Genomic DNA, 12,081 nt, shown 5'->3' with positions numbered 1-12,081 from the left:
TAGGTAAAGTTTACATATAAAGGTGGATTTATACAAAGGTAAAGGTAAAGTTAAAGGGATGTATTTGTGTATAATTTGCTCTAAGGTATACAAAGAAAGGAAAAAATGTGTGTATATACAAGTATATATATAAGGTTTTGTATAGTAGAGGTATGGATATACAAAAGAAAAGTGAAAAGAAAGAAAGAAAAAAAAGTATGGTCAAACCTAAATGCCAATTCGTCATCCGATGTACTCGTCACGATCACCAGGCCAAGTTCTAGAATCAACACATCACCGGTATACTCTTATCAAGAAAAGAACGCGGAAATGGCTTAGAAATACCTCAAACACGCACATCCTAGTGCAGGGCATCAAAATGAAAACCCTTACTCCCGAATAAATCCAAGAGCCTAAGAGAGGGACGTATTTACGAGGCAAAAAAACCAAAACCGTCACCTGAACAACTATATATGAAATGATTAAATCCCACAATTGGGTGTTTTGGATATATATGAGTATGCAAGTAATGTTATCAATCCCGAAGGACTAGCCAAATAACCGTGCAGAACACACTTTGCCAATTAAAAATTTTGCCAAGGGAAAATTTTGTAGTAAAATTGCTTATTAAGTAATCAATTAAGTGTCAAAAGCAATTTACCACAAGGACATGTTCAACTCAAGTTTAAAAATCATATCAAATTCTATTATCCCGCCAAATTGAAAGCACCAGTTTTAAACATGCACATCACAGTGAAGAGCTCAAAATAGAGACTCATACCCCTAGATAAAATACAAAAGCCTAGGAGAGGGACACATCAACAAACCGGTAGAAATCTCAATGACAAAACAACAAAAGTGATAAATCGGGTAGCTGAAACCTATTTGCCACCCCCCACACTTAAGATGGACAATGCCCTCAATGTCCATATTCGGTCAAAATAAGGTAAATAAGGGGTAAGTAAAATCGTTAAATAGAGCACATACCAGAACAAGGACACATTCCGTTTTAAAACAAGTTAGTCGACCCCTTACCACAAATTGCGCTTCCTAAAAAGGAAGAACACTTTACTTTGCGGGAGAAACAACTTGTAACAAAACGGAAATGCAATAGTTGTGTGTGCATCAAACATACCAACAACAAAAATGCGGCGCTGAACTTACTACCAGCAAATGCACACCATCACACAATCAACATTGATGCCATAGGAAATAGATGAGAAGAGAATCCAAGGGGTTCCCCCCACACTTGTGTTACGCTATAACTATCAATAACCTGCTCACATTGCATCAGAATTAAACCATAACAAATTCCAAACATATCCTTATTCCTACTGTTCATGCAAACAAACCAAAAGAAAAAGACAAATAACAAAGTACAATGTCTCAATACCCTGTAGGGTGGATACCAACAGAAATAAGAAAGAAAAATAAGAAATAATGTATAGAATACAGTCATCCAGATACCAAACTGAATAGAATCAATCAACCATCATATGACCCCATCCCACAGAACCGGATGAAAGTCATCATCACCTCTGTCATTAATCATACTGTCCAGGGCGCAAGAAACTGGGTGGAGCAAAAAGATCCGTCACCCAGTTGCGGTCCTCCTCCTGTCCTGAGCCACTGCTACCATAACCACTGCCTGCTTGATCACCAACATGTCTTGAACCTCCAGCAGTAAATCCTCCTGAGCCGTTAGTAATATCGGCGAATCCATAAGTAGTACCTGCAGTAAAACTAGGCATAGAGGAAGAAATACCAGCATCACCACCCGTGTATCGACCAAACTGGACCGGCCCTCTAGGAGATCCTCCCAAGTCATGGGGCCGTGAAAACAAGTCCATTTGGGCGGGCGTAGAGAAGTAAGAATCGCCATCTTGTCGATAAGGTGGAACATGGATGGGTGGTGGGCTAAAGGCTGGAATCGGGTCAGGTCTCACAAAATCCTTCCCCGTAAACTGGGCATGCCACATCGGCTGGTAATAATCAAGAGTGTAGTTAGTGTACCCCTGCTGGGACCCTAACCAAGTGATCTCCTGATCCATACGGCGCTGATAATCATTAAAAGCCTGGCGGCTAGCCTGCTGCCCCTCATAAATCTGCTGAAACTGGGTGCTCAAAGGAGTCAAATCAATACCTGCCTGAGCTCGCCTCCTCGGCGGCTCCTATGGAGCATCCCCCATCTCTACATCCTCAGTTGCCTCTACAATAGGAGGCGGTGCAGCAATCACCCTAGTATCATCCAAAAGCCTCGCAGATTGGCCCCCATGTGCCTTCCTCACAATCTTCGCCTTCCCTAATTCCTTCTCTTCTAAACTCTCTTGATGAACGGGTGGAGAAAGATGAGTCTGACAGTCCTTGGACTCAAAAATGCCCATCCTCCTATAGATCCGAGTAATAAAATGTCCCAACACAAGCATAGAGTCACTATGGTTGCACATCCTGTCCAAAACAACCATAGGGGCTAGTACAAATCTACTCGGTGCCCGCTCAGAAAAAAATTTGATAAGCCATAAATCTGTTTGGTACGCTTTATCCCAGTGAGTCAACCTTTGTACAAAAAACGTAACAATCAAGCGATGTAGCAATCTCAATCTCACATTCTTAATTTTGGACACACTAACTGTCCCCCCAGATGGCCAAGTCCCTCCTCCAGAAATATGAGTCTAATATTGAGCAATGGACTCCCCGTCACCTATATCCTGCTTGACATACAACCCTTTCCTCAAAAGTGCCCTAAACTCAGGATTAGCCAACTCCTCACTCGAATACAACCCACAATAAAACCCGAACTGTGCTATAGAAATCCTCCTTTGAGTGCCCCCACAATAAAATGAGACACATCTTTCTTCAAAAATATCTTTAACCTTATTTAGTTCCTTCGACAATTTCAGAGTCGAATAGAACTCTAAGCACAGCTCCCTATACACCGGTTCCCTATTAAGAAGAATGTTTTGCCACATATCAGAGTGGACTACCCTATCACCAATCGGAACCTGAATACTGAACCACCTGTTGATATCACTCTCAACACCATATAATCGAGCAACGATGTAATGAAGATACCTCGGTGGACAGACAACCTGTTTGTGAAACGAAAACAACCTATTGAGATACGTGTTTTTATGAGGTTGTTTCACTCCTCTGAACTCTAGCCAAGTGTGTTTCTCGTTAAGTTGCCCCGGCCAAAACTTGAGAGCTGGGGGTTCCGGTTGTTGTTTTTGTGTGTTAGCGGGAACCTCGGCGGTCTCACTAGATTGACCCACTTCTGGGTTCTTCCTTTTGTCAGCTCCAGAAGCATCCTACAATCACAAAACATAAACAAACAATCATATTAAACGAAGAATGCTAAGCCGAACTCATATCAAGCAAACTATTCAATTTCGGCAGGAGAAGTGCCCCATTGCGGCGCAGTGAGACATGGGAACAATATGGGACGAGACTTCCCACTGCGTCACAGTGGGACTTGGCATTCCCTCACTGCGGCGCAGTGAGGTCAAAGGCATGTGCAGGTCACGAGCAAGCCACTGCGGCGCAGTGGCCAAGACCCACCACCACTGCGGCGCAATGGTTTGAATATCTGGGCAACTTCTTCAACTAATTCACGAATTTAAGCAAACTAATCGGGGTAATTAATCATTCTAACAATTATATTAAGCAACAATTACTATATAATCACACTTTGATTACCCCCCACACTTGTTCATCAAAAAACCCTAAATTTTCAAAACCCTAAGTTTAATTTCGACTTAAATTCGGACGAACAAGTGTTTGAATCGTGAAATTGAACATTACATTAGCTTCCATAACACACTACCCACAAAACCCACCAACCAATTTGGCAATTAAACCCTAATAATCAGGAAATCAAAATTAAGGAATTAAAAAGAAAATATACAAGAAAACTTACATTCTTTCCCATGATAATGGTAATGATAGATAATTTGAGATAATAGAAGAAGAAAAATACAAGATTTGTGGTGAATTTGAGGTGAAAATCGGAGCTCTTAGTTTTTGAAGAGGAACCGTTCGGTTTTTAAGAGATAAGTATGAAAGAGGTTTTCTTCTTTTTTTTATGAAGATAAGAAATAAACTTTCCCTTTTTTGATTGGCTCTTAACCCGCTCCCCCTGTTGACTTGTCAACCCACCCACTGCGACGCAGTGGGTTTCGACCTCCCTCACTGCGGCGCAATGAGGTTTAAAGCATTTGGAATGCCGAGAAAATGGGTTGCGCCGCAGTGGGATTTTTAACCAAAAAATTTACGAAAGAAATGGATGCGTCGCAGTTGAACTCTCCACCCCCACTGCAGCGCAGTGGGGGACGTTTTCAGAATTTTTTTTTGCCTAGTTTCAATCCAAACTTATCTCAATCCGCTTCACACCAAACCTGAACTTGCACTTTCTTGACAATACAAAATCAAAAGCTAACTAACAATATGAAATACAAAGCAACAAAATTAGACACGGGTTGCCTCCCGAGAAGAGCTTAATTTATTTACGAGTTATGAGCTAGACTCGACCATCTTTCAAGCTTCGGGTTAAAAAATGGGGACTTCCTCAACCATCCCCTCCTCTTGGTCTTCTTCCAAGTACAACTTCAACCTATGGCCATTCACAATAAAAGATCCGTCTCCATTTCTTTTAAACAGCTCAACATAGCCGGACGGATACACATGCTTAATCACAAAAGGTCCTATCCATCTAGAAGTCAACTTAGGTTGTTTGATTTTAAACTTTGACAAAAATAACAACTTTTGCTCCAACCTTAAACTCCTTCCTACAGATCATTTTGTAATGGTAAACTTTGGTTTTCTCTTTATAAATCCTAGAGTTCTCATATGCACCCAACCTAAGCTCATTGAGCTCATGAAGTTGCAACATCCTAAATTCACCGGCCTCCATCATATCCAGGTTCATGTTTCTCAATGCCCAATACGCCTTATGCTCTAATTCAACCGGTAAATGACAAGTCTTACCGTAGAGCAACCGGTATGGCGTGGTGCCAATCGGCGTCTTAAAAGCCATCCTAAATGCCCACAAGGCGTCATCTAACTTCTTTGACCAAACCTTGGGGTTATCCCCAACTGTTTTTTCCAAAATCCTTTTCAAAGCCCTGTTGGTGTTTTCTACTTGACCACTGGTCTGTGGTTGATAAAAAGTCGAAAAGTAGTGACAAACACCATATCTTTTTAGAACCTTAGCTAGTTGATGATTTTCAAAATGGGTACCACGGTCACTAATTAGGGCCCTAGGACAACCAAAACGAGAGAAATATTTCAAAAAATCAATGACTACTCTTGCATCGTTTGTAGGCAAAGCCTTAGCTTCAGCCCACTTAGACACGTAGTCAACAACAACTAAAATATACTGAAACTTGTTAGACGGTGGGAACGGTTCCATGAAGTCTATACCCCAAATGTCAAAAACTTCACATACATGGATTCCTTGTTAAGGCATTTCGTGTTGTCTAGTGATGTTCCCTTGTCGTTGGCAAATGTCACAAGTTTCTACCAAAGTCCGGGCCTCTTGAAAAATTGTAGGCCAATAGAAACCTGCATCATACACTTTCTTACTAGTAACTTGAGGACCATAGTGACCTCCAGTTGGCCCGTAGTGACAAGGATCCAAAATCTCCCTAATTTCAGCTTCAGCTACACGTCTCCTCACCATGCCATCTGCACAAATACGAAACAAATATGGTGACTCCCAAAAGTGGTGCCTAGCATCGGTCTTGAGCTTCTTCTTTTGTTGTTTCGAGAAATCATCTGGTATCTCTCCTGCAACCAAATAATTAGCTATATCTGCAAATCAAGGACCATCATTAGTATTATAAATAACATTAACCGACTCATCGGGGAAACGATCATTAATCTCCCCCTCTTGAAGTTCCTCCCTGTGAGGATCCTCTAGACGACTCAAATTCTATGTCAAATCTTCAAGTTCCTCCCTGGTCGGCAGCCAAATTTTCGGCCCCTTTCTTATCCTTAATTTCTATGTCAAATTCTTGCAATAACAAAATCCAACGGATAAGTCTAGGCTTCGCATCTTGTTTCGAGAACAAGTACTTTAGGGCCGAATGGTCAGTAAACACAACAATTTTACTCAATACTAAATATGATCTAAATTTATCAAATGCATAAACAACAGCAAACAACTCCTTCTCAGTTGTGGTGTAATTTTGCTGAGCTGGGTTCAAGGTTTTACTAGCAAAGTAGATTGGCTTGAAATGCTTATCAACCCTTTGCCTAAGCACCGCTCCTACGGCATAGTCATTTGCATCACACATTAATTCAACCGGCAAATTCCAATCCGGACCAACCATGATGGGAGAATTAGTCAGCTACTCCTTTAATACCTGAAAAGCACTCAAACAAGCATCATCAAACACAAAAGGGACGTCCTTCTCCAACAAGTGGGTCATCGGACGAGTAATCTTAGAGAAATCCTTAATAAATCTACAGTAAAAACCAGCATGTCCAAGAAAACATCTTACCCCTTTCACATTGGAAGGCGGGGGTAGCTTGGCTATAACATCAATCTTAGCCCTATCAACTTCTATCCCGGCCTTTGACACTTTGTGCCCCATCACAATACCCTCGGTCACCATGAAATGACACTTTTCCCAATTCAAAACAAGGTGTGTCCTTTCACGCCGTGTCAACATCTTATCTAAGTTATGCAAGCAAGACCGAAAAGAATCCCCAAAAACCGAGAAATCATCCATGAAAACCTCCATTGAGGTCTCAAGCATGTCTTGGAAAATAACAATCATGCAGCTTTGAAATGTGCCCGGGGCATTACACAAACCAAACGGCATTCGCCATAAGCAAAAGTACTAAATGGGCATGTGAAAGTGGTCTTTTCTTGGTCTTTTGGATCGATGGGTATTTGGAAGTACCCGGAGAACCCGTCCAAGAAACAAAAATATTCATTGCCTGCAAGTCTTTTCAACATTTGATCAATGAAAGGTAAAGGAAAGTGATCCTTACGGGTGGCATCATTAAGCTTACGGTAATCAATACAAACACGCCAACCCGTGACAGTTCTAGTGGTCAAGAGTTCCTTATTCTCATTTTCAACAACGGTCATGCCCCCTTTTTTGGGCACACAATGGACCGAACTTACCCAAGAACTATCGGCAATAGGGAAAATGATCCCTGCATCTAACAACTTAATGACTTATTTCTTAACTACCTCTTTCATGATAGGATTAAGCCTCCTTTGTCTCTGGACAACGGGCTTCACATCATCAACAAAATCTATTTTATGTTGGCAAAAATCAGGACTAATACCTGGAATGACGGTAGTCTTCCAAGCAAAAGCCCGCTTATGAGCTTTAAGTACGGCCAAAAGAAGTCCTTTCTCTTCACTTGAGAGAAAGAAGAGATAACTACGGGTAAAGAGGATCTACCTGCCAAGTAAACATACTCCAAGTGCGCAGGCAATGGCTTAAGCTCTACATCAGTAGGGGGTACATCAACAGAATTCGGTACCCTTGAGCTTCCATCAGCAACAACTCTTTCAAAGTTCTCATCCTCTGGAGGTGTCTCATCCAAACTTAGTGCCATAACCTCTGCAAACAACTCATCATCTATATCTCCATCTCCTAGGCGAGTGAGCTCTTCATCTACCTCAGTCTCAATGAATTCCTCAAATTCCTGATCCAAAGCATCATCAATGACATCTATCTTGAAACAAGACTCATCGGTAGAGTAAGAATGCTTAATAGATCTTTCAACATTGAAAACAATCCTATCCGTACCCACACCAAAAGAATTCTCCTTATCTTTCACCCGGATGATAGTATCCGCGGTATTAAAGAATGGTCTACGTAAAATTAGGGGTACCTTAGTATCTTCCTCCATTTCGAGGATCACAAAATCAACAAGACAATATGCCCTACCTGTACAGTCATGTTTTCAGCAATCCCAATGGGATACTGAAAAGAATGGTCAGCTAATCTTATACTCATACGGGTAGGTCTCAAAATTCCAGATGCCAACTTACTCCAAACCGAGTAAGGCTTCAAGTTAATGCTAGCACCTAAATCGGCAAGTGCCTTACAAGTTAAAGAGCGAATAGAACAAGTGATAAGGAAACTCCCTGGATCCTCAAGCTTAGGTGGAATCTGTTGGTTCTGCAAGATAGCAGAACACTCGGCATTAAGATAAGCGACCTTCACCTCATCCATCTTTCCTTTATCCGTCACAAGTTCTTTGATAAACTTTGCATAATTTGGCATTCCCTGGATCAAATCAATTAAAGGAACATTAATGTGAACATTTTTAATCATATTAACAAATTTATCATACTGTTCCTTTAGCTTAGCCATTCTGAACCGCTGTGGAAATGGAACCTTAGGCTTGTATGGCTTAGCCTCGGGTATCACAGCTGGTTTCGGTGGAGTAACCGGAGTCTTTACAGTCGAACTATCTTCCATCTCAATTTCTTCATTAACTTCAGCTTCATCATTATCACCTGTATCCTGCACATCTGAAACAATAACATTAGGATTAGGAGGAGGGTCATAGGATCTACCTGTTCTGGTTGTAATGGCCTTTGCTTGCTCCTGACGAACTGTAGGTGGAGTGTACTTCTGACCATTATTCGACCCTTGATTCTGCTTTGGATTCTGCTGAGTGTTACTAGGTAAAGCACCATGAGGCCTAGTTATAGCAGCCATCCTACTTTCAAGATCCTTGAAGTTGATGCTCTGATTCTTTGCATTCATCTCCATTTTGCCATTGATCCTATCCAACCTCTCACTCAACTCCTTAGTATCCTCTCTTATATTCTGAATGCTTTGGTTGGTCTCAATCTGATTGCTCATCATTTGGTTCATCATCTCTCTCAACTCGGCATTAGGATCAGGAGTAGAAGTAGAAGAACTTGATCCTTGACTTTGTTGAGTCTCCTACTGCTGTAGTTGATTTTGATAGTTGTTCCTTTCCCACTTGTTACCTGAAAAACGAGTAGTATTAGCAGGAAAAGAAGAGTTATAGGAGTTACTACCTGATGACCGGTTCTGAAAACCGGTGTTTCGCTGAAAACCTCCTTGTTGCTGATTCTAAATGTAGTTTACATCTTCAGGTCCCTGGTTGGGACAATCTTCAGAATAATGTGTATCTCCACAATGATCACATCCATCAGCAAGAACTTTCACATCCCTTTCAAGATAACCAAACCGAGACTCGTGAGCTGCAAATCCCTTATCCATACGAGCAGATAAGGCCTGAATCTCGTCAATGACATTAGAGTTGTTACTACCTTCGGCTCTTGCAACTTTACCTTCCTTAGCTCCTTTGGTTAATCTACTCTCATTCTTCAAAAACCTCTTATCATCCATAACTGCATTATTCTTCTCCATAGCTTCCAAGATGTCATAACCTTCATTTGGAGTAATCTTGCTGAAACTTCCACCAAATGCATACCCCATCTCTCTTTTGGACGCCTTATTCAAACCATCAAAGAACAACTCTACATACTTTTCCTTGGTTAATTCATGTCCCGGACAATTTCTCAACATTTCTTTAAATCAGATCCATGCATCAACAACATCTTCCCCATCTACTTGCAAAAAGGATCTAATCAAATTTTCCAATTGCCTTTGAGTTCTAACCGAGTAAAAATCACCGATAAACGCTTCTTTGAGTTGATCCCAAGTAGTAATCGAATTCTTGGAAAGATCATAAACCAATCTTCGGCTTCTCCGGTTAGAGTAATGGGAAAAGTCTCAAGCTTCATGGCATTCATTTGATTTTGGCCATATTGGTAGAGCCGTGCTAACTTCTCAAATCTCTCCAAGTGCTTATATCGATCCCATTTCTTCTTTCCATCAAATTTCTGCCCTTCGATGCTCTTAAGATGATTTGGCTTCAAGTTGAAATTTTGATCAACACCCGGTGTTCTAATAGCGGAACCACAAGCCGTAGGAATAGTTCGGGGTCGGTCACCATACCGGATGTCATTTGGATCTCTCGGTCTTTCGTCACCCATCTCTTTTTTAATAAGTGCAAGATTAAAGAATTCGGTGAATACGGTGGGTAAAGCTATAGGTGAATACGGTGGTGGTGCTTCGAAATTAATCCTGCGTCTTGGTGGAGTTCTCAAAGGACTATGCAAAGGTAACCCCGAAGAACGCAAGTTCATCAACTAGAAATAATCCTGCAAAACACAACTAACACCAACATCAAATGCACCTGTGATAAACAAAGAAAAAGCTAAATTATTAAAGCAAACAACTTCCTCACGCGTGAGGAAGGATCAAACTACTAAATTAACAACTAAATCGGCACACAATCCCTGGCAGCGGCGCCAAAAACTTGATGTGCAAAATCGAGCTTTAAACTTGATGTGCAAAATTGGTATTTCTACATTTATGTCAAGTCAATTTTGTGTTGGTACATTTGTATTAAACCAACAAAGGTTCTATAGTGTTAATATTCTTCACATTTGGAGTTGGTACAATTGTTAAAGCCAACAATGGTATGTTATGGTTGTTTAAATCATCTTGAATGTAATACACCACAATGGTGTTGGTTTTTATCGGCCTGTTGAGTTGTATTGTCAGGATAACTTCTTATTGGGTTAGTTGGGAATATGACAACTAATGACACGGGTTGTGTTGGACTAGACTATGTTTTTAAGTTTTGATTTCTATTTTATTTTACATTTTACAACAATTTCCCAGAAATTCCATACCTTTTATTTTTAATGACTCTTTCACAACATTACAACCCTTTAAAAGTCCTCTTCGGATGGTTGTACTTGGTGCTTACGCCATGTCGGTGAAGATTTGATTCTAGAACAAGCCTATGGTAAAATAGTATGCATCACGACTAGGCGTTGAGTGATTATTCATTATACAACCCAATAGTTTGTCAGTTGGAGTGTGATAGTGAGATATGTTTCGTTTCATTTGAGTGGTGCTTAGTCGTGTTCTTATCAAGGCTTGAGAATCATTTGAGTATTGAAAAACATTTCAGTTTTCATTTAAGATTAAAACTGCCTAACCATAGCAAATTGTTTTTCAGCTAAATGGTTTAGCTTCTTTTTGTTAATTGTCATGTTTTTCATATTTGGGTACCTAAAGGATAATTAATTTTCAAAGTTTAATTTGCGTGAGGGCAAACAAACTTTAAGTTGGGAAGGTTTGATAAGTCATAATTAGATATATATTAAATGGCCTAATAATAATTATATAAATTAATTTTATATTAAAATAGACTTACTTTGATATATGTTTTATAAATTTCACGTTTGAATTTAAATTGATAAAATATGGTTCAAAATGATGATCAAGTGAGAGTACCTAGCTGGAATGTGATTGGAAGATGTATATTTATTTGTTGTGCTCATGCTGAGAAACAAGTCAACAACAGAAATTCCACAAGACTTTAATGATGGATAAATTTTTGTCATTTGGGCCGCGACTAATCCACCAGCCCACATTCATTCTCTTTGATTTTAGATGGATCATTAAACAAAAGAGGGGCCCAACTTCAATTCTCGTTTTGTTTTGGTATTATGGCGGTTAGAAACTAAAAACCTCTCACGTGGGCTTATCATTAATCTTGGAGGATCATTAATATTGAGCAGCTATATATATTTTGAGGGAGCTTCTCATTAATATTGAGGGGTCGACGACAACAATTAAATTGGTGGGGTTTTGAAGTTCGACAAACTCCTTTTGGAGGCTGCGGACGAATGGCAGAAGCGAAGAGAAGAAACGAACGGAAGATGCAGCCGATGGAAGGATAACGTTTTTGCTATCTCTCTTGATGAACAATTGTTAGTTAATTTTATTTAATGAACTTTACGTTCAGTTGCGTAAACATTGTTTTTTTATATTATAATTCATATGACTGATTGAGTATTTTATTCACTATTATTTGATTTGAATTTTCGTAAGACAACTTATTGCGAGTTAATGATTTGTGCCGAGTCCACCTAGTTTAGGGATTAAGACAGGTCATATAATTAACATAGGTTGTGCCCAATTCTGTTCTTGTCAAGTAATAAAATTATGTCTATGTAATTTAGAATAAATACTTGGTAAAGTTTATTAAGTAAATTATACTACTTTTGGGATTCGG

General features: G+C 39.9%; 1 protein-coding gene across 1 annotated transcript; it reads right to left on the bottom strand.

Annotated features, from left to right (window-relative positions):
* Positions 1–6,326: 6,326 nt before the first annotated feature.
* LOC122591618 lies at positions 6,327–8,816 on the bottom strand. The gene is made up of 5 exons (XM_043763878.1): positions 8,376–8,816; positions 7,994–8,231; positions 7,398–7,889; positions 6,480–6,655; positions 6,327–6,341 (listed from the first exon to the last, which is right to left on the bottom strand). The coding sequence occupies exons 1-5, from the start codon at positions 8,814–8,816 to the stop codon at positions 6,327–6,329; spliced, it is 1,362 nt and encodes a 453-aa protein (XP_043619813.1).
* Positions 8,817–12,081: the final 3,265 nt, after the last annotated feature.

This window comes from Erigeron canadensis, chromosome 3 (genome assembly GCF_010389155.1).
Source record: "Erigeron canadensis isolate Cc75 chromosome 3, C_canadensis_v1, whole genome shotgun sequence".
Classification (NCBI taxonomy): domain Eukaryota; kingdom Viridiplantae; phylum Streptophyta; class Magnoliopsida; order Asterales; family Asteraceae; genus Erigeron; species Erigeron canadensis.
Note: the sequence above shows the minus strand (reverse complement) of the source record. Positions and strands in the feature narration are given on the sequence as shown.